We start from the raw sequence: 23984 nt of genomic DNA on the forward strand, positions 1-23984 counted from the left end.
CTGTTTCCTTCCCCAAGTTAGGGAAGTTCTGCTTCATTATTTTTTCACATAATTTTTCAATTTCTAGTTCTTCACCTTCTGGCAAGCCTATGGTTCGGATGTTGGCCCACTTATAGCTGTCCCATAGGTTTCTGATCTTCTCCTCATTTTCCTTACTTATTGTTTCCTCTTTCTGCACTGGTTGACTATTTGTTCCTTCCCTATGTTCTGATTTGTTGATTTGATCCGTGGTTTTCCTTCCTTCACCACTTGTTTCATATGTGTTTTCATTCATTTCAGCAGGACTAGCCTTCATTCCTTCCCCGTCTTGTTTAAGATCCGCTGTTAGGTCTGTAAGCTTTCTTATTACCAAAGCTCTGAATTGAGCCTCAGAAAGATTTTCTATCTGATAGTCCAATAGATCATATATTTGCTGACTGGTCAGCTGTGTGATTGGGATCTCTATCATTATCCATGCCTTCCTGGCAGTTTTTTGCTTCCTGGGAGGGGCTGTCACACCTCCTACGCTATAGGGGGTGAAGCCCTGTGCAGTCGTCACTACCAGGCGACCCTTCTCACCACACTGTGGCACTTTGTGTTGGGGCAGGGGTCCAAAATGGATTCTCCCCTGAGAGACCGGGAGCCTCCTTCTCCATCTCCATGCCCTCTAGCCCTCACACTCTGAGGCAAGGGGGTCCTGCCTTCCCCAGCACTGGAATCGCGAGCTGACGGGTTAGGTCTGCAACCAGGGGTGCTCCCCAGGTGCTTCTCACCTCCCCTTGTATATGGGTGTCTGTGCTTACCGCCATCCCACTGCCATCATTGCTGCTGCCAGCTCAGCTTGACCTTTTCCCCGGCTTCGCCCCTCCTACCTGTCCAGAAGAGCACCACTTGTTTATAACTTCATATGTTGGATTTCCATGTAGCTTTATTTTCTGGAACTTCTGCTTATTTCTGGTTTTGCAGTATGTACTAACAATTCTTAAAGAACTATTTCAGTTTCCATTGTAAACTATTTTCCCCTGTCTAAATGGGCACATGAGCTCAATAGTATTTGCCTGCAGTCACACTGTGAACCATGAGATGGCAGCATTAAGCAGAACTTGATGAAAGCAGAAAAGTTACTGGTTTAGCCAAAAGTTTATTCTGTAAGATGCCTCTAGTAGGGCTTAGATATCTTTAATTTCATTAGAAACAATTTTGCTAGATTGTATGTGACAGCTGTCATAGCAGCGTGCATTAAAAAGGAAAAACCTTACCAAAATTGATGAATTTTGTGCACCCATTTTAATATTAAAGATGGAAGAAAGCAAGAAACATTTTCAGCACAGTATGCTTTATTATTTCAAGATAAGTAAAAATGCAACTGAAATGCAAAAAAGATTTGTGCAGTGTATGGAAAAGGTGCTGTGACTTATCAAATGTGTCAAAAGTAGTTTTCAGAGTTTCATGCTGGAGATTTCATGCTGGAGATTTCTTGGTGGACAATACTCCACTGTTATGTAGACCAGTTGAAGTTGATAGCAATCAAATCGAGACATGAACTGAGAACAGTCAGAGTTACACCATGGAGGAGATAGCTGACATACTCAAAATGTCCAAAATATCCAAATCAATAAAGTTATTGGTAAAAATGAAAAATGTGTCTTTTGTGGACAAAAACTAACTTTTTGGCCAACCCCAATATTACTCAGAGTTATTTAATGGGTCTCAAACAGTGGAATAGTTTTGTAATAAAATGAATAAATGAGAAATATTATAGCTTATACAAACAGCTTGAACAATTTGGATACCTGGTGTATATTGTAATTAGAATTTAAAACTGGCATTTTGTATGTGTTTGATTTTTACTAAGCCACATGACAAAGTATTTCAGACACCATTAGTATAACAGTTGTGAAATTCGTATGATGTAAACCTAAGAATAATTTGGGGTTCTAATTATGAGTGGGTTCAGTACAACACAATTCCAAATTTATTATTAATGCTAGGAGGCAGCACCCTACTTTCTCCCAATAGTAGCCTTAAGGAAAAATATAATTATTGGGCTAACCAAAGAAATTATAAGCAAGATATTATTTTCAAAGGGATATAGTAATATTGTTTTAGGTTTTGTCTCTCTGAAGGCTTGTGTGAGGTACAAGCTGTGTTTTTATCAGAATGCACATGTAAATATTAATAAAAAAAATTGGAATTTTGCAAAGGTAGCTGTTATAATACCATGTTAGAATTAGCTTTTTTGTTCCCAAGTAACATACTTTAGCTACTTCTAGGGTACAGATTGAGTGGTAGATTTTAATGCATACTTTAAGCATTTCTATGTCAATAATAAAACGAATAGGTATCAACAATAAGTAGAATATTCTCAAAACCCATTAACTGAGGAAGTAGGAGGAAAAAGTTTGTACTCAGACACACAGTTATATAGAAATTGATGGTTAATGGTGAAGACATACATATGAGTTCTAAGGATAAAAATAAGGAACAGGAAGCTGATCTATGAAAGGTGATTTTTACTATAATGTCTGTGTACTTTTAATAACTTATAAAATGTACTAATCCTTTATGGTAAATTCTTTTTTGAGTAACCATTTTAGTCATTTTTTAGGAAAAGAAGGAAGAATTTCCACACTGAGGAAAGGAATATCTTGACATTCCCTTATATAAGGTAACCGTCGTCGTCGTCGGCAGCCGTCCGTCTCGAGAGACGATGGTGTAGCTTCTTAAGAGTCTATCTGCACCGCCGAGAATGGTTGTGCAGTCCGACTCGGGAGTGACACGGTATCTGTCTCCTCCCGTGTTGAATCGACATCTTGCGATGATGCTGGAGTGTCCTCTCCAGTGAAGCTGAAGCTACAGAGCCTGGGCAGGGTGATATGGAGGGTCTGCTGTTGCCCATGCAGCAGACCCCCCCTCTCTTCGCAGCTGAAGGGTCCAAGGGAAAGACGGAGTCAATACAGCTTGGCTTCAGGTGCGCCGCAGGAGTTGCCGGTGTTGACTACAACGTCAAACCGCCTTAGGGACTCCGGCTCCGGATTTTCTGTCGGGGTTTACTCCCTTAGCCTTTCCCCTGAAGAGGTATGCCGCAAGGCAGCGGAGGTTTTTTGGAGTCAGAGTTTTCCTTCTCTGATGGTTCGATAAGGTAACCACTTAGTAAATATTTAAGCGTGTGTATATTCATGAATGAAAGAGAGAATTCTATCTCCTATTTTACAAGAATGATCAAGTCCCTCTGAATTTCTCCCCCTTCATTCAACAAATATTTATTGAGGACCTGCTTTATGTAGAGCACAGGCATTGTTCTGTGCTGTAAGAGTCCTGCACTGATTAAAACAGACACACTTTTTCCTAATTGAGTTTACATTATAATTAGGGATAGAAGGCAGTAAATAGGCAATATAATATATAGTATGTCAGATGAGAATACACCATGTAAAAATAAGTTAACCAGCTAGCCAGCCAACCAGCCAGCCAGGGAAGGGAATACCAAGGTATGAGCGGAATTGCAGTTTTAAGAAGTATCGTCAGGAAATGGCCTCAATAAGCAGGTGACATTTGAACAGAGACCTGGAGGGGTCAAGGAGTGAGCCATATGTTTATCTGGGGAAAGTGTATTCCAGACATAAGGAGCTGCTAGTGCAAAGACCCTAGTGCAACTGTGTAGCTGAAACAGAGTGAGCCAGGGAGAAATAGTAGGAGATGAAGTCAGGAAGGTAAGGGAAGTCACAAGGCCTTAAGGGCAATGGAGAGCCATTGATGATTCTTTGGGAGGTGTAGGTACATTGGTCTACACTATTTTTTTCATTATGGTTCGTATCCCTTTAAAATTTATATATAATCGTTTTAGACATTTACATTGTTCTATTACTTCTAGTTCTCAGATTATCAAGTTCTTCTTCAGGGCAGTCTGTTCCCTCTTGTGGTTTATAATTTTTTTTTTATTGTGAACTAATTTGAAGTGGGTTTTGTTTGCTGTTGAAGCCCCCATGTGTCCTAGCTCATGAAAATATCCCTGCAGACGTACTTTGTGTTTACTACTGCTGGGTCCTGAGGGGTTTATATTGTCTTGGTCTAGTTCTTATGTCCTTTTCTTACCTTAGAGTTCCCATACTATTCAAGTGGGGTAAATCTTGACCACAAATTTAGGTATAATATAGGACTTGGATTTTAATTATCTGTTGGGACTGTTTGTTCTTTTCTTTCATAAAGCCCTTCATGTAAGCTAAATGTCTTTAATGCTTCAGCAGACTAACGGAATATTTTGTTTTCTCTGTAGAAAGCAGAGGTCTTTTGAGCATCTTGGCTCAGTCCCAGCTCTTTCTTCTTGAACAGCTTGAGGCCGTGTCTTCTTTCTCTGAGTGTGCCTAAAAATCTAGCTCCAAACCCTAGGAAATTATAGCTTGGATCAGTCCTTAGGGTAGCGGTTCTCAGCCTGTGGATCGCAACCCCTTTGGGGGTTGAACGACCCTTTGACAGGGGTCGCCTAAGACCATCGGAAAACACATATATAATTACATATTGTTTTTGTGATTAATCACTATGCTTTAATTATGTTCAGTTTGTAACAATGAAAATGCATCCTGCATATCAGATATTTACATTCTGATTCATAACAGTAGCAAAATTACAGTTATGAAGTAGCAACGAAAATAATTTTATGGTTGGGGGTTACCACATCATGAGGAACTGTATTAAAGGGTCTCGGCATTAGGAAAGTTGAGAACCACTGCCTTAGGGACATGGTGTGGATCACTGAAGCAGTGTGTGCTTTGATTTCTGTCTTTGTTCTATAAAAATTATTTTATTATTTTATTTTTTAATTGAATTTATTGGGGTTACACAGGTTTCAGGTACACAAATCTACAACACAATTGCTTTGTTCTGAAATTTAGGTTTATTATGGAAAATTTTAAGCACATATAAAAGTGGAGAGAGTGCTAGAGTGAACTCATGTTTCAGTATCACCCAGCTTCAACAATGATCAGCTCATGACCATCTTGTTTCATCTATCTCCTCACTCACACTTATGTGATAGTAATAGACCTGTGATAGAATATCTTTTGCATATAAAGCTAGGAGCAGAATTGTAGTGTCATAGGAGGGGAGGGGTGTGTGTGTGTGTCTGCTTCTTTGCTCTGTATTCTGTCATTGGTCCGTTTATCCCCATACCCTAGTATCTTTAAATTATTTCTTTTTAGTATAATTAGTATCTAGTAGAAAAAACCACTTTTTTGTTCATATATTTGAAAATTAACCTAGTGATTCATGTAATCTTATTCTTCCATATAAATATTAAATTAATCCATTATCTTAAAAAATTCACCTGGAATTTGAGATGGCATTGAATTTATAGATTGATTTCAGGAAGAACTGGTCCTTTTACTAAGTTATTCTGTCAAAGAGCATAGACTGTCTCTCCATTTATTTATAACATCTGTGTTTATTAGATTTAAAGTTTTTTTCTTGTGCAGATCTTTTATATTCCTAGTTTCTGTTACAGTGAATTATATTGTATTTATTTATTATGTTTTCTGTTATTATTTTATTGCTGAAGTAAGAAAATGTTACTGATTTTTGTAAATCGATCTTGCATTTGGCAACCATATCGTACTGTCCTGTTCACTTTTCTAGGTAACATGGTAAATATATATATATATATATATATATTTTTTTTTTTTTTACTATGCTTTATTGATTATGCTGTTACATTGTCCCAATTTCTTTTCCTTTTGTTCCCCTCCACCCAGTGATGCCCCTCCCTCCGGTTGTCCACCCCCTTAGTCCATGCCCATTGGTTGTGCATATAGTTCTTCTCAACATCTTCCTGTCTACTCCACTCCCTCCTACTATGCTTCTTAATTCCTGTACCATCTCCCTCCCTTCCTCCCCTTACCCCTCCCCGCTGACCTCCCCATAGTATGTTCCCCATACCTATTCTTTTTCCACTCCCGTTGCCTACTTAGTTTGCCTTTGTTTCAATTCCCTAGCTTCTGTTGTTGTTTGTTGTTATATAGTTTTCATTTTTATGTTCATAGTTTTGATCCTCTTTCTCCTAAACAAGTCCCTTTAACATTTCATATAACAGTGGTTTGGATCTGATGAACTCCTTCAGTTTTACTTTGTCCTGGAAGCACTTTCTCTGCTCTTCTATTCTGAATGACAGCTTCACTGGATAGAGTAATCATGGTTGTAGGCTTTTGCTTTTCATTACTTTGAATATTTTTTGCCAGTCCCTTCTTGCCTGTAGTTTCTTTTGAGAAATCAGCTGATAGTCTTATTGGGGACCCGTTTGTATATACTTCTCTTCTCTCTTGCTGCTTTTAAGGTTCTCTCTGTATCCTTAATTTTTGACATTTTGATTATAACGTGTCTTGGTGTGGTTCTCCTGGGTCCAATTTTTTTTGGAACTCTGTGCTTCCTGGACCTGTAAGTCTATTTCCTTCCCCAAGTTAGGGAAGTTCTGCTTCATTATTTTTTCACATAATTTTTCAATTTCTAGTTCTTCTTCACCTTCTGGCAAGCCTATGGTTCGGATGTTGGCCCACTTATAGCTGTCCCATAGGTTTCTGAGCCTCTGCTCATTTTCCTCACTTCGTTTCCTCTTTCTGCACTGGATCTTTGTTCCTTTCCTATGTTCTGATTTGTTGATTTGATCCCTGGTTTTCTTTCCCTCACCACTTGTTTCGTATGTGTTTTCATTCGTTTCAGCAGGACTAACCTTCATTCATTCCCTGTCTTAAGATCTGCTGCCAGGTCTGTAAGCATTCTTATAACCAAAGGTCTGAATTGAGCCTCAGAAAGATTTTCTCTCTGCTGATCCATTAGATCAGATATTTGCTGGCTGGTCATCTGTATTACTAGGATCTCTATCATAATCTGTGCCATTCTGACAATTTTGTGTTTACCTTTGCTTCCTGGGTGGGGCTGTCACACCTCCTACATTATAGGGGATGGAGCCCCGTGCACCCGTCACTACTGGGCAACCCTTCTCACCATGCTGTGGCATTTTGTGTGGGGGCGGGGGTCCAAGATGGATACTTGCTGTTTACTCTGCTGAGAGACTGGGAGCTTCTTCCTCCGTCATCATCCTCTCCAGCCTTCATAGTCTGAGGCAATGGGGGTCTGCCTTCCCTGACATTGGAATCATAAGCTGATGGGTCTGGTCTGCAGCTGGGCATGCACCCCAGGTGTTTCTTGCCTCTTTTTAAATACGGGTGTCTGTATTTACTGCTGTCCCGCTGGCATCGCCGCAGCTGTCGGCGCCAGCACAGCTTGACCTCTCTGCCCCTGCTTTGCCCCTGCTTTGCCCCTTCTACACGTCCAGACAAGCACCACTTGTTTATAACTTGCTACATTGGACTTCTATGTAGCTTTATTTTCTGGAACTTCTGGTTATTTCTGGTTTTGCAGTAGATGTATTTCTTCTTAGTTGTGGAGGGAGACAGAGCGCATCACTCTAGGCCTCTATCTTGGCCAGAAGTCTAGTTTTGAAGTAGTTGTATTCCTTCTTATTTGTGAGTGAGATATAGCATGTCCACCTATGCCACCATCTTGGCTTGAACTCAATATAGACATTTTAATGATGTTAATTCTTCCCATTCATGATCATGGTATATGCCTCCATTTATTTGTATCTTCCTTAATTTCTTTCTTTAGTGTTCTGTAGTTTTCTGAGTACAGGTCTTTTACCTCCTTGGTTAAGTTTATTCCTAGGTATTTTATTTTCTTGTTGCTATAGTAAATGGAATTTTTTTCCTATCTTCCATTTCTGATATTTCATTGTTGATGTACAAAAATGCCTTCAATTTCTGAATATTGATTTTGTATCCCATTATTTTGCCAAATTCACTTATTAGGTTGAGTAGTTTTTTAGTGGAGCCTGTAGGGTTTTCTATGTACACTATCAAGTCATTTGCAAGCAATGATAGTTTTACTTTCTCCTTTCTAATTTGGATGCTTTTTATTTCTTTTTCTTGTCTGATGACTGTGGCTAGAATTTTCAATGCTAGTTTGAATAGAAGTGATGAAAATACACACCCTTGTCTTCTTTCTGACCTTAGGGGGAAAGCTTTTAGTCTTTGCCTGTTGTATATGATGTTGGTTGTAGGTTTCTCATATATGTCGAGGTATGCTCCCTCTACTCCCACTTTGCTCAGTGTTTTTATCATGAATGGGTGCTGTACTTTATCAAGTGCCTTTTCAGCATCTATTGATATGATCCTGTGATTTTTGTCTTTGATTTTGTTTATGTGATGTATTACGTTTACTGACTTGTGAATATTGTACCATCCTTGCATCCCTGGGATGAATCCTACTTTATCATAGTGTATGATCTTTTTAATGTATTGCTGTATCTGGTTTGCCAATATTTTGTTGAGGATTTTAGCATCTGTGTTCATCAGCGATATGGGCCTGTCGTGTCCTTTCTTTGTTGTGTCTTGACCGGGTTTTGGAATTAGGATAATACCAGCCTCAAAAAGAGTTTGGGAGTCTTCCCTCTTCTTGAAGTTTTTGGAATATTTTGAGAAAGATAGGACTTAGCGCTTCCCTAAATGTTTGGTAAAATCTGCCTGTGAAGCTGTCCAGTCATGGGCTTTTGTGTGCTGGTAGTTTTTTTTTAATTACTACTTTAATTTCATTAGCTATTATCAGTCTATTCAGGCTTTCTGCTTCTTCTTGATTCAGTTTTAGAAGATTATGTTTCTAGATATTTGTCCATTTCACCCAGGTTGTCAAATTTTTTAACATATAGTTGTTGATAATAATTTGTGAGAATCATTTGTATTTCTGTGGTATCGGTTGTAATTTCTCCTCCTTCATTTTTGTGTTTACTTATTTTGTTTTTTTCTCTCTTAGTAGATTTTATTTAGCTTTTCAAAGAACCAGCTCCTGGATTTATTGATCCTTTGAATTGTTCTTTTAGTCCGTGTCATTTATTCTGCTTTGATCTTAATTATGTCCTTTCTCATTCTGGGCTTTGTTTGTTGTTTTTCCTCTAGTTATTGTAGATGCAGGGTTAGGTTGTTTATTTAAAATTTATCTATTTCTTTTTAGGTAGGCCTGTATTGCTATGAACTTTCCTCTCAGGACTGCCTTTGCTGTGTCCTATAGGTTTTGGACTGTTGTGTGTTCATTTTCCTTTGTTTCCAAAAACTTTTTGATTTCTTCCTTAATCTCATTGTTAACTCATTCATTGTTTAATAGCATGTTATTCAGTCTCTATGAATTTTAATGTTTTTGAGTTGTTTTTTCTTGAGTTTGGTTTCTAGTTTCAAGTCATTGTGATCTAAGAGAATGCTTGATATGATTTCAACTTTCTTGAATTTGTTGAGGTTTGCTTTGTGTCCTACCATATGGTCTATTTTTTGAGAATATTCTGTATGCACTTGAAAAGAATGTCTATTTTGCTTCTTTGTGGAGACCTTCCTTTTCTAATATAAATATTAATACCATGCATTTCTCTTTAAGCACTGCTTTTAGCTGCATCCCACGAAGTTTGTTGTGTTTTATTTTTATTCAATTAAAACTACTTTTTAACATTTCTTTGAATTCTTCTTTGATTCTTGAATTATTCAGAAGTGTGTTGTTCAATTTCCAGTGTCTCCTGAATGTATTTCTGTTACCGATTGCTAATTTAATTCTTTGTAGTCAGAGAACCTATTTTGTATAATTCTAATTCTTTTAAGTTTATGAAAGTTTTGTTTATATTTTTGAGTATTCCATATGCACTTAAAAGTAGTATGTACTCTCATATTGTTGAACCATGTGTTCTATGAATATTAATTGTGTATTTTGTCTTCTTTGTCCCTACTGGTTTTCCATCTATTTGTTCTGTTAATTACAGAATGAGGAGTGCTGAATACCTGAACTCTGTGGATTTGTCTATTTTTCCTTCATAATTGTCCTTATCAGCTTTCTGTCATTTCCTCCTTAATTTTTAGTGGAGTGTTTTCTCCACAAGTATTTTCATAGTTAGTCTCTATATAGCAAAGCTTTGATTCCTTGTATACATGAGAATATTTTCTCATTTGTTGTCAGTTTTAAATAATAATTTGGATGGATAAAAATTTTAGGTAGAAGTTCTTTTTCTTCAGTATTAATGGTATCACTGTATTACACAGGGGGACAATTTTTAATGTAATTCGTGTTGAGTTAGATTTTTCAGCTGTTTTAGACTTAAATAGGCATGCTGATTTCAAAACTGCAGTTAGTTTTCTCCTATCACGTCAAGTTTTTCTCTACAGCTTATCTTTTTTTAAAGTATATTTTATTGATTATATTGTTACAGTAGTCCCAGTTTCTTTTCCCTTTGCTCCCTCTTCCTAGTATCCCCTTCCCTCCAGTAATCTCACCCCCCACAGTTCATGTCCATGGGTCATGCATGTAATTTCTTTGGCTTCACCCTTTCCTATATTATTCTTAACTTCCCCTTGTCTATTTTGTACCGACCAGTTATGCTTCTTAATCCCTACACCATTTCCCCATTTCTCCCCCTTCCCCCTCTCAGCTGATAACCCTGCAGTTGATCACCATACCTATGATTCTGTTCCTATTCTGGTTTGCTTAGTTGGATTTTGTTTGTATTTTTTAGATTCAGTTGTCAATACTTGTGAGTTTGTTGTCATTTTAGTGTTCATACTTTTGATCTTCTATTTCTTTAACATTTCATATAATAATGGTTTGATGATGATGAACTCTTTTAACTTTACCTTGCCTGGGAAGCAATTCTTCTGCCCTTCCATTCTAAATGATAGCTTTGCTGGATAGAGTAGTCTTGGTTTTAGGTCCTTGCTTTTCATCACATTGAATACCTCTTGCCAGTCCATCTTGCCCGCAAAATTTCTTTTGAGAAATATGCTGACAGTCTTATAGGCACCCCTTTGTAGGTAAGTCTCTTCTTTTCTCTTGCTACTTTTAAAATTCTCTCTTTATCTTTCACCTTTGGCATTTTAATTATGATGTGTCTTGATGTGGTCCTCTTTGGGTCTAGCTTGTTTGGGACTCTCTGTGCTTCCTGGACTTGTATGTCTATTTCCTTTTCCAAATTTGGGAAGTTTTCCTTCATTGTTTTTCACATAAGCTTTCAATTTCTTGCTCTTCCTCTTCTCCTTCTGGCGCCCCTGTGATTTGGATATTGTCACATTTAAAATTTTCCGAGAAGTTTCTAAGCTTCTCCTCATTTTTTTCAATTCTTGTTACCTCATTCTGTACTGGTTGACTGTTTATTTGTTCCTTGTTTTCCAAATAATTGATTTGAATCCTGGTTTCCTTCCATTCACCATTGGTTTTGTGTGGATTTTTCTTCATTTCACTTAGCAGAGCCTTCACTACTTCCCTGATGCGGCTGCTGTACTCAAGCATATCAATCAAGCCTATGAGCATCTTTATCACCAATGTTGTGAACTCTGCATCTGTTACGTTGGCTATCTCCTCATCTGTTACGTTGGCTATCTCCTTGTCACTTAGTTCTCCCACTGGAACCCTGATCGGTTCCCTCTTTTGGGCCATACTTCTCTGTCTCCTCATCTTGACAGGCTCCTGTGTTTGTTTGCCTCTGTGTCTTAGGTAGAGTTGTTGCTCCTGTTATGTTGTATGGGGCGGAGCCTTAGGTATTTGTCAGTACAGTGCAACACATTTCACCACACTGTGATGCTGTGTGTGGGGTAGGGGTCTGAGAGGGAACAATGCTGTCCGCTCAGCACTCGCCCCTCTTCCAGGCACCTCTCCCACCTCCGTATGGGACTGACGCCTCTCTAGCGGTTGCTCTGGCCATTGTTCCCCAAATGGGTGGGTCTGCGGATGTTCTAGTACCATGAGGGTCCTTTAAACAAGTGTACTCTGCTTAGAGAATGGCAGTTTCTTTCTCCGCCCCAATCCCCACCGGCCTGCACAGTCAGATGCAATGAGGCTCTGTTTTCTCCGGTGCTGGGACCGTGAGCTGTGTGGCCTGGTCTGGGGCTGGAAACGTTACCCATGTGTCCCTTCCAACTTTTTAAAATGTGTGACTATGTCTTCTGCTGGCCTGCTGATGCCGCATCTGCTGCTGCCACCACACCACATACTCTGCCCCAGCTCTGCCTCTCCTGCCTGTCTGGATGAGTATTTCTTTATATCTTTGTTTGTTGGACTTCCATGCAGCTCGATTTTCTGGAACTTATAGTTGTCTCTAGTTTGAGGTCATTGTATTCCTTCTTAGATGTGGAGGGAGATCCAGCCTGTCTGTCTACACCTCCATCTTAGCCAGAAATCTCTACAGCTTATCTTAATGCAACCACTCTAGGCTGGATTGAGCCTGGATCGAGGGAAGCACTAATGCTCTCCTATTGACTGAGAGAAAACCTCCCTCTAGTGGGGAGGGGCGAGAGACGACCTTGGAGACCAGCGACAGGTTCATACTTGTCTAGGCTATTCAGTTACACATGAGACAGCGTGGTGAGAGATCGTGTGCCGCTCTATATAGTGAATCGTATTCCGAAGTGTATTCTGAGTACTTGTCTGTATACAAGGAGTTAGCAGAATTTATTTATTTTTTTCTTACATACGTACTTATTTCCTTTCCTTCAGATCACATCTGCCTCTGCTATTTCTCGTCATAAGTGCCTAAACAACCCTGATTCGTTTTGTTATATCTGTGGCAGTTTCACCATTCCCAGTCAAAGGACAAACATCAGTGCTTTTTTCAGGCAAGCCTATTTTGCATGTTTTAAAGTAAAACTTGGTGATCAAGATAAGTCTTGGGCCCCTCACAAGGTGTGCAAGCAGTATGTCGCGAGTTTATGGGTGTGGACGAAGGGAACACGTGATAAATTGCCATTTGACGTACCTATGGTTTGGCGAAAACCCAGAGATCATTCAAGTGACTGTTACTTTTGTACAGTGAAAACGTCAGGATATAACAAGAAAAATAAATGTAAAACAGAGTATCCTAGTCTACCATCAGCTATACGCCCAGTGCCTCATTCAGCTGAAATCCCAGTGCCAGTTTTCATTGAACTACCCTCTTTTGAAAAACAGGAGTATGGTGAAGAATGAAGTGACAGCGACAATGAAGGTTTTGAAATTGAAGATGACTCACTTTGTAAGGGATTGATCAGCATGAATTGAATGATTTGCCATCAGATTTGGGACTATCCAAAAAGGCTTCAGAACTCCTAGATCAAGACTGCATGAGAAAAACTTGCTTGAAAAAGGAGCGAAGGTATCCTACTTTAGATCAAGAGGAAGTGCATTTCTGCAGTACTTTCAAAGTGACGGTGGCTTTGTGTATTGCCATAATATACCTGGTTTAATGGAGGAACTGGGAATTCCAATCTGTAACGCAACTGAATGATGACTGTTCATCGATAGCTCAAAGCAGAGCTTCAAGTGTGTCCTCCTCCACAATGGCAGTTTATTTGGTGCAGTCCCAATTGGCCATTCAGTTTGTTTTCGTGAAGAATATGAAGACATAAAGAGAGCCATTGATCTGTTGCAATATCACAAGCACAACTGGATCGTCTGTGTTGACCTTCAAATGGTCTGCTTCCTTCTTGGTCTGTGTATGTGGTACAGCAGAGCTCGTGAGAAGCATTGGGTGGAGTTTAATTGGCCTCCAAGATCTGACCTCAAACCTGGTCATCCATACATTCTACATGAGCCACTTGTTGACAGAAAGAACATTCTTTTCCCACCTCTGCACATAAAACTGGGTCTCACGAAGCAATGTGTGAAAGGAGACTGTTTGCCAACTGAAGCAGACTGTTTCAAGTATCTCATTTTGGCATTTCCTAGCCTGTTGTTTGAGAAGATAAAATACCTTAATTCGTATGTTTGGTAGCAGAACTTTACTGCTTGTACACAATTTGACTTACAGTAACGATGTATAGCCTTTATATGAATAAAATAACTAAATAAACAGTATATTCAGGTAATTTTTTTCTTTATTTTCCTTTGTATGTACATTTTGTGTGATTTTTGGGACAAAGGGAGGGTATCCTGTACCTTAAAAAGTTGACGTGATAGAGAAAAAGTGGGGTCAGTTTTGGATTCAGCTGCCAAAAGTTAGTCAAAAATAAGTGTTATATCATACCAATGAAAATGTGTTCTCCACTATTATCTTATTGAATTTCCTGTGATTTTTGAGAAATCTGAGGTTGATATTGTTCCTTTATCATTTGTTTATTCTTCACCTTTGAAAGTTTCTAGAATTTTCCCGTCTTTTAAAAATATCACAATGAATCTACACATAGGTTATTTTTATCTAGATTGTTATGTCTAAAAGACCTTTAATTGACATATTTTTGGTATATTCTTTAAATGACTTATTTCTTTAAATATATTCTCTCTACCTCCTCCCCCTGTTCAGCCTTTTATGATGACTTCTGGGAGAGTTTCTTAGTTTATTTTTCTAGCTTGGCATTTTTTGAAGTACAACAGGTACATGGAAAAGTGTGTGTTTTCTAAGTTTAGAGCTCATTGAATTTTTACAAAGTGAGACCCTTTTAAACACCATCCTGATGAAAAAATCAAACATCATCTGTACCCTAGAAGACCCACTTTTGCTGCTTCCCAGACACTACGTCCTCCCCAAAGTCTATCGTCACTTTTAATACCCTGTGTTGGTTTTGTCTGGCCTTGAACTTTATATAAGTGGAAATGTAGACTTCTTTGTCTAGTGTCTTTCTCTTAGTATCATGTTCAGTTTTATTTATGTTGCTTCATGTCACAGTATTTCATGCTTTATTGTTTTTGTGTTGTATTTTGTTGTATGAATTACTATCATTTATGCATTCTACTGTTGATGGACATTGGGATTATTTCTTATTTGGGACTATTACAAGCACTATTGCTGTGAACATCCTGGAACACATCTTTTTTTGTGTACATGTACATATTTCTGTTGTGTATATCCCTAGGACATGAGAGCTGAATCATGTGGTATACATATGTTTAGCTTTACAAGTTATTGCCAGTTTTCCCGTGGATCAGGAATTTGGGAGCAGAATAGCTGGGTGATGCTGGCCCAGAGTCTTTCATGTGGTTAAAGTCAGAATGCCAGCAGGGACCACAGTCATTTGAAGACTTGACTTTACTGAAAGACCCTCTTCCAAAATGGCTCACTCACATCATTACTGTTGGCAGGAGACTTCAGTTCCTTACCAAAGCTGCTTGAATATCTATGTGACTGCTAACTTTCTCTAGATGGAATGATCCAAGAGAGTTGGCAGTCCTTTTAATTTTAGTCATTCCAGTGGATGTGTAGTGATCTATTGTGGTTTCAGTTTTCATTTCCTTGATGACTAATGAAGTTAAATACCTTTTCCTTTATTCAGTACCTTTTAAATATTTTTGCTATTCTAGTTTTAATTTCTAAGTATTTCTTTTTTATTTTTTGAATATTCACTTTTCTGGCATCATGTTTTTATTTTATGGATGCAATATTTTTTCTTATATTTTACTGATACTAAGAAAAATCTCCCTGCTTCCCTCTAATGGTTTTTATTTCTCTTCACAGTTGCTGCTGCTTCTGAGCTTTTTTCTTCTGTGTTCTCTGCTTTTGATGTTAGGGTCTTCCCTTAAATATCTCTGAGCCTTTGGCTATCTGGATGTGTTTATATTTAAGATCCAGCTTTTAAGAAGCTGATTGAAAGGTGTTGGAAGGTAGAAGAGGGTATAAAGCGGATAAAGGATGATAGAAGGAGTCTTGACTTGGAAGGGTAAATGCACAATACAATATACAGATGACATTTTATCGAATGGTACACCTGAAACCTATATAATTTTATTAACCAGTGTCACCCCAATAAATTCAATAAATAAAATAAAAATAAATTTAAACTTGATTAAAGAAATAGATTGTGTTCATATGTGTGTATGATCCTGGACTTCATTGTAGAATCCCTGGGTTGAATGTTTTACTAAGAAATCTCAATATCAGGATCTGTAAATTCATGTCTTTTATTTTTCTTTCATGAATTGTCAGATTCCTCAGGTTATAAGTCTGAGCGTCCCAACATTTCATATGTGAACTTTCATTTAGTATATAACTTTGATTTTTAGTATTATAATTGCATTCTCAACTGTGCATGGGAGTCTCCCAGCCCTAAGACACTCCTTGTTACCATTTCTAGATAATAAATGCTCAGCCTTCTGTGAGGGGATGGAGAGCGGTTGTCAGTGGCTGGGCAGAGTATAGGGAGGGGATCAGTGCTCTGACTGCCCATTAGTAGTTCCATAAAAACATGGTACTGCTAACCCTGTAGACCTTGGGGAGTTGGAGGATTAGTTTGCCTTTCAGATTTCACTATTGCTGGTTTAGTATTTCATTTTCTCAGGTTTGCCAGGTTAGTTACCACTCTGCTTCTGTTTTCCAGCCTTGAAAAAAATTTATAATTGTCAGCTCATCTTTATCTTTGTGGTTTTATGCCTTAAAAAAATATTTTAATGCTGTTCTTACAAGGTTTTAGGCAGGAACAGAGGAGGTAAGCACATGTGCTTAATGCATCATCTTTGGCAGTATTATTTTGTAGAAGTGTATGTGTTTTAAGGACAGTGACAGTTGTGAAATCTAATTCTGTTTGTTTGTTTTTTCATTGATTGTATCAGGTTACCTCTACAAACATTCAAAATTTTTATTAAGGTCATTGTATGTTATGTCATCCTCAAATAGTATTCTTTTAGTCAAAATAAAACAGACCCTGAAGTAGTTGTGTTACATTGTCTTACTTCTATGAGGCTATTTCCTGGGTCTCTTAGTATAACAGTCAAATATATTTCATCCAAGTTCTCACCCAAATCCCAGCAACAAGGAGCATCTCTTAAAAACTCATTCTTTGTTTTTTTGTCAGTTAGGTTTTAGGCATCTTTATACTGTTCTCTGTAATCTGCATGAGCGGTGGTGGTGAAGGGAGCCAGGAGGAATGTGCTTGGTCTCAAGATCTGTTTACAGGAATTTGATGTTCTAATTTCTATAAATACTCAATTTCCAGCAGGATAAATTTCCTACCAGACTCAGAATAAAGGGGCCTTTCCTATTGTTCTTGATATTATGGTGCCACTGTAATTATTTGGTGAACTAATTTGGTTATTTAGGCCTATTTAAAAGAATTAGTCACAGACATTTAATGTAATTCTTAATTTTGTAGCCCTATGTTAGACTTTCATTTGGGCCACAGTGTTATTGTGGTGATAACTGAGTTGGTACCAAAAGGTAGTATAACTTTTAAGCTTGAAAGTGCTAAGGGATTAGGTTCTCTAGAGCTGAGTGCCAGTTAGAGGCTAGCAGTGCACCTATAATATCTGTGGTCATTTCGAATATCAACCGTTGGGATATTTTAAGGGAAGTGGGTATTGTGGGCAAAGTTAACAATATGTGTCAGTTAGCTTTCTAAATTATTTGTCCCTCTGGTTTGAACTTGGGCTAAATATTCAACATATATATTATCATAGCCAGAATGATGATCAATGCCTTTAGAAATAAAACAATATTGCTCAGAATAAAGATAGAGCCACAAGGGCCTCCAAAGTTGAAGTGATCACATTAATAATGTGTTATGAATAATAGATTAGATGAGTTGAACTACTAGATATTTTACCTATATTTTCTCCTTTGACTTCTATTTTTTAAAAAAGTACTCTGTGAAGTTGCTGTGGTTTTATCTAGTTTACTGGTATGAAAACTGATTCTCAGAGAGACTAAGAAATCTGCCCAGGAGAAAATAACTCACTTGACAGAGTTGGAATTTTAATCTAGATTACTTCACTCTAAACAGAAAGTGCCTCCCAGTCCAGAAAAAGCAGAAATTGACAAGTTGATGGTTCCTGTATTTATCAATTTGCAGAGAATTATCTTTCTCAGTATTGATCACAACAAATGTTTAGACTTTCTTTCCTTAATAAATTACTCTTTATAAAGTCTTCTGTTGTGTAGCTTAAGACTTTATTGAGCTCTATTTCTTACACCTTCTTTCCCCACTCATGCCTTCTTTCCCACTCCCCCTTCTCTCCTCTTTTCCTCTCCTTACCCTTTAACTTCCTCCAACCCTTCTTTGCATATCCCCAATCCTAGTTTCTCCTCCCAGCAATACCTACTAGTTTAGTTAGACCTCTCAGAGATTTTAATAAATGTGATTCCAGAAAGTAAAGTTGACTAATGAAAAAGGTGTTTCTCAAAAATGTTTATTTACAACAAGAGGTGTGAGATAACACTGGGGAACACAATTTTCGTTGAGTTAGGTCTGATACTTGTTTTTAACTAATTTTGACATCTGAATCCAAAACTGACCCCACTTTTTCTCTATCACGTCAACTTTTTAAGGTACAGAATACTCTCCCTTTGTCCCAAAAATCACACAAAATGTACATACAAAGGAAAATAAAGAAAAAAATTACCTGAATATACTGTTTATTTAGTTATTTTATTCATATAAAGGCTATGCATCGTTACTGTAAGTCAAATTGTGTACAAGCAGTAAAGTTCTGCTACCAAACATACGAATTAAGGTATTTTATCTTCTCAAACAACGGGCTAGGAAATGCCAAAATGAGATACTTGAAACAGTCTGCTTCAGTTGGCAAACAGTCTCCTTTCACACATTGCTTCATGAGACCCAGTTTTATGTGCAGAGGTGGGAATAGAATGTTCTTTCTGTCAACAAGTGGCTCATGTAGAATGTTTGGATGACCAGGTTTGAGGTCAGATCTTGGAGGCCAATTAAACTCCACCCAATGCTTCTCACGAGCTCTGCTGTACCACATACACAGACCAAGAAGGAAGCAGACCATTTGAAGGTCAACACAGACGATCCAGTTGTGCTTGTGATATTGCAACAGATCAATGGCTCTCTTTATGTCTTCATATTCTTCACGAAAACAAACTGAATGGCCAATTGGGACTGCACCAAATAAACTGCCATTGTGGAGGAGGACACACTTGAAGCTCTGCTTTGAGCTATCGATGAACAGTCATCATTCAGTTGCGTTACAGATTGGAATTCCCAGTTCCTCCATTAAACCAGGTATATTATGGCAATACACAAAGCCACCGTCACTTTGAAAGTACTGCAGAAATGCACTTCCTCTTGATCTAAAGTAGGATACCTTCGCTCCTTTTTCAAGCAAGTTTTTCTCATGCAGTCTTGATCTAGGAGTTCTGAAGCCTTTTTGGATAGTCCCAAATCTGATGGCAAATCATTCAATTCATGCTGATCAATCCCTTACAAAGTGAGTCATCTTCAATTTCAAAACCTTCATTGTCGCTGTCACTTCATTCTTCACCATACTCCTGTTTTTCAAAAGAGGGTAGTTCAATGAAAACTGGCACTGGGATTTCAGCTGAATGAGGCACTGGGCGTATAGCTGATGGTAGACTAGGATACTCTGTTTTACATTTATTTTTCTTGTTATATCCTGACGTTTTCACTGTACAAAAGTAACAGTCACTTGAATGATCTCTGGGTTTTCGCCAAACCATAGGTACGTCAAATGGCAATTTATCACGTGTTCCCTTCGTCCACACCCATAAACTCGCGACACACTGCTTGCACACCTTGTGAGGGGCCCAAGACTTATCTTGATCACCAAGTTTTACTTTAAAACATGCAAAATAGGCTTGCCTGAAAAAAGCGCTGGTGTTTGTCCTTTGACTGGGAACGGTGCCACTGTCACAGATATAACAAAACGAATCAGGGTTGTTTAGGCACTTATGATGAGAAATAGCAGAGGCAGACGTGATCTGAAGGAAATGAAATAAGTACGTATGTAAAAAAAATAAAATAAATTCTGCTAACTCCTTGTATACAGACAAGAACTCGGAATACACTTCGGAATACGATTTACTATATAGAGCGGCACACGACCTCTCACCACGCTGTCTCATGTGTAACTGAACAGCCTAGACAAGTGTGAACCTGTCGCTGGTCTCCAAGGTCATCTCTCGCCCCTCCCCACTTGAGGGAGGTTTTCTCTCAGTCAATAGGAGAGCATTAGTGCTTCCCTCGATCCAGGCTCAATCCAGCCTAGAGTGGTTGCATTAAGATAAGCTTTACAGAAAAATCTTGACGTGATAGAAGAAAACTAATTGCAGTTTTGAAAACAGCATGGCTATGTAACTCTAAAACAGCTGAAAAATCAAATTCAACAGAAATTTGTTTAAAATTGTAGCCCCTGCTCCAGAGCTGCAGGAAAAGCTTAAAGGTCACTTCTTGCAGAAGCTTTCTTTGACCATCTCTATCCCCTGACTAGGTCACAGTGATGCACTTTCTTAGAGATTCTTATAGTATTTATTACCATAAAAATTAGATAATCGGTTGTGCAATGAATGGTTTCATATCTTTCTCCTCTACTAGAATATAAGCTTTATGTAAGCAGGAGATCATGTCAGTCTTACTGACTAATTATGCCTTTGTTAGCATAGTGGCTCTCACATAGTGGGCACATGTTGGATGGATCTGTGAACTGATGGTGGATGGATGGATGGATAGATTAAATTAATGAATGAAAAGTTATTAGTCTTTTGATTCCATTTCATTTCCTTTTGTTTGGACTATTGCAGTAACCTCCTAACTGTTCTCCCTATCATGATCCCAAAGCTATTGGTCTACATTGTTCCAATCCCTTATTTTATCTTATTTCTTTATACCTTCAGAAACCTGTGACTTCTTACTGCTAATTTATGAAGTTTAACTTGGTAGTGGGGCACCTCTGGATTGAGTCCCAACCAAATATTTTAGTTTGGTTTTCTCTCATCCCCCAGCCTTGTACTCTGTGTAGAGTACAGCTAAATTGCATTATTTTCCACTACCTGTAACTCTTGTGTCATTTTACTTTCTCATTTTATTCATGCAGATAATTTTGATTACAATATTCTTTCTCGCTTTGTTTGGCTAACTTCTGCTTATTCTTTAAGACTGACCATGAATATCTCTGTTATATGAAATGCTATCCCACCTAGAATTAATCAGTCCTTCTTTTGTGCTCACAGCTCACTTTATGTTTAAAAGTTATGTAGAACATTTATTACTTGGTTTTGTAATTATTTACCTAATTGACCTTTCTCTCAATTTGATGCTTTTTAAAGGGAGGATCTCTTTTTTAGCTCTCTCAGCATGGAGCATCTAGGAAACAGCATAGACTACTGAAAAGAGTACTTTTTAATACCAAAGAGAATCTGGCTATGATTGAGATTTTGTCTGCCCCATGCTGGTTATTTTAATTATTATTTTTTCTGTGTGCTATTGCCCCTTTTCTTTCCTTTTTTTCTTTTCTCCTTCTTCTCCTCCTACCCCCACCCTCCTTCTTTTGGTAAGTCACCTAAAATCTGTTACTCATGAGAAAAATATAAAAATTAAATTTCGTATTTGAGTTCAATGATATTTTTAGTGTTAAGTGTTCTGATTTAAAAAATGATTTCCAGGATTTTACCTAGAGAGAAATATGTAATCCATTCATTTTTATATTCTCAGAGTACCTTCTTTCAACAACTAAAAAGTTCTCAAACTTCCCATCAGTTCAGTATTTGGGTGTATAATGCTGTGTGTCTAACATTATCCATTAGGAATCAATGAACACACTTACTACACACATCCCAGACACTCTGGGTACATATCTGATGTCACTTTAATCCTCAGAATAACCCTGTAGAGTGCAAACTGTCCTTTCCTTTGAGTAAACAGGCTCAGAAACCTTGAGCAACATTTTCTGTAAACTGGTAAAAGAAAAATTATGGTATGAAAAGATATGTTAGGAGAGGAAGAGTTTTCTATTGCCTCACTTATGCACTTACCATTGACTAAGGAATGATTAAAAAAAAAAAAAAGATTGCTACTCAGTATAATCAAGATATGAGTAATGTTTGAAGGCCAGTGTCTTGAGAATCAAATAAAGTAGCAGAATTTCTTACCCTTATAGATTGTTGATTAATTGTGAAAGGAGACTCATGCTTTTCACACTGCAGGGATTTCAGTGACAGTTTCAGTGGCCAAAGTGTTTTTCCAGGGGTGTGGGGTGGAGATTTAATGTATCTTGTTTGAATGGGTCTGTAAGCTATCATCAGAGGATATGCAGAGCTACACCATTAGTAATTTTATGTTTAAATGTGAAGGCCAGAGTTTTCTCAACCTTTGTGACACTTTTGGCTATCTAATTCTTTGCCATGGGAGGCTATCATGTACATTTTAGGGTGTGTAGCAACAGCCCTGGCCTCTACCCACTAGATGCTGGCAGCAGTCGTTCCCCAAGCCCCCACTTCCACCCCTTGCTCCACCCAGTGCTGACAACTAAAAATGTTGCCAGAGACAAAATTGCCCCTGATGGAGGGCCATTGATGTAAACAAAGCTTTTGCAGAGCTTATTGCCTATGTTTTGAAATCCCATAATAGAGAATGTACATGGTGCTGGGTGACCTTGAAAGAGCCCACACCCTTGTGGAGCTGATGACCCATGGAGCTTGTTGAGATCTTTGGACAGAGTAGAATATTTCTAGTAGTTGACTAAAATAGCTTTGGTTGAGGCTGTTAGCAAAAATTTGTTTCAAAGAAGTTTAACATCTGTTTTCATTTCTGCTTTTGTAAGTTGCTTTGCTACTCAATTCCTTTATTTTAAGCTGTCTTCCTCAGGACTTAAAGTATTTGAGTATATGTCAAAATTTCTAGTTTAATAGTAAATATGTTTTAGTCAAACAGAAATCATAATAATAATAACTTTAAATTAGGATGGAATGGCAGGAAGTCTAATGTGAAGTCAGACTCAGATGACTGCAGAATACATAATAATAAAGGGAACTAGAGGTCTGGTAGTATTTAAGATTCACTTCCTGTTCTTGTTTATCATGGAAAGTTGCACCTTATGAAAGATTTTAGATTCAGATCATTGTATTTTTCTAAGAAAAAAATTTCAAAATGCTAAACCACGTCTTGGTAACCATAGCAAAATATACAACACATAAAAATAATCTTGTCCCTATCAATCTTAGGGTTGATCTTTTTTTTTTTTTTTTGTATATGAAAGATGTTGAGTTCTTAAGTATCTAATGTGCTTGTATTGTCTGAGGTCAAAGGAAAAAAGACTTTCTCAGTTACAAGAGCACAGGCATGCTTGTTAGTTGAAGTAATAAAACTAGCTCTGGTTTATTTAGCAGAAAGAGTTTATTATTAAAGTAGTTCAGGGAATATTTGGGAGGGCACAGAACCTGTCTTAGATACAACAAAGCCAGAATAACACTCAAAATTATCCCCTACCCTAAACTGATATTATTTGTTTACTTAATGTTGAATTGCTTATAGAACATAAGAGTAATGAGGATTATTTGGTCCGTATTATTTTCAGCTCTCACCCTCATGCCTAGAGCAATGCCGGACTTGTAGAAGGTCCTTAATAAATATTTGTGTATAAATAAATTATTCAACCCAGGATATGTTTGTTAATATTGGCAGCAACATGGAAAAACAATATGGAGTAGAATTATGAAACGTTAATATTGTACATTCTATTTGGAGATTTTTTTTGATAGCAGAATTTGCACTTTCTCTTAAGGAATCTTGATAAATACATTTTGAATAAACTATTTTGTACCACAGAACCTTGTCTTTAATATGTTCATGTTTTAAATGAACATCCACGACAATCTTGCAAAAGTAGATCATGATGTTGTTGTGTCCCTTATGAGAAAGCAGAGGTTCCGAGAATTGAATCACTAGAGTCATATCTATTTAAGTAGCAGAGCCTAGATTAAGCCACGCCTGTCTGATGCTTAGCTCAGACATTTCCCTTTGTGCAACACAGCCTAATGCTTTCTTTCTTTCTTTCTCTTTCTTTTCTTTTCTTTCTTTCTTTCTTCCTTTCTTTCTTTCTTTCTTTCTTTCTTTCTTTCTTTCTTTCTTTCTTTCTTTCTTTCTTTCTTTCATTCTTTTTTAGGTGAAAAACCTAGTTTTTCTGCTCAATATACTAGGAAATAATTTGAGGCTATAAACTTAATAAACCAAGGCATCCTATATACATTTTCAACTGCAGTGTTGTAAATGTTTATAATA

The 23984-nt window shown here is 37.6% G+C and overlaps 1 protein-coding gene across 2 annotated transcripts in view; it reads left to right on the top strand.

Moving 5' to 3' along the window:
- Positions 1 to 23984, top strand: part of UBAC2 (UBA domain containing 2) — a 243675-nt gene that overhangs the window by 78072 nt on the left and 141619 nt on the right. The window contains exon 5 of one of the 2 annotated variants that reach the window (XM_090258506.1): positions 2588 to 2647. The exons of the other annotated variant lie outside the window; for it this stretch is intronic. Coding sequence (XP_090114632.1) covers positions 2588 to 2647 — 60 coding nt within the window. The remainder of the gene's footprint in view (positions 1 to 2587; positions 2648 to 23984) is intronic. 2 annotated transcript variants of the gene reach the window in all.

The sequence above is a fragment of the Furipterus horrens genome, unplaced genomic scaffold, assembly GCF_987537825.1.
Source record: "Furipterus horrens unplaced genomic scaffold, mFurHor1.1.pri manual_scaffold_12, whole genome shotgun sequence".
NCBI classification, from domain to species: Eukaryota; Metazoa; Chordata; class Mammalia; order Chiroptera; family Furipteridae; genus Furipterus; species Furipterus horrens.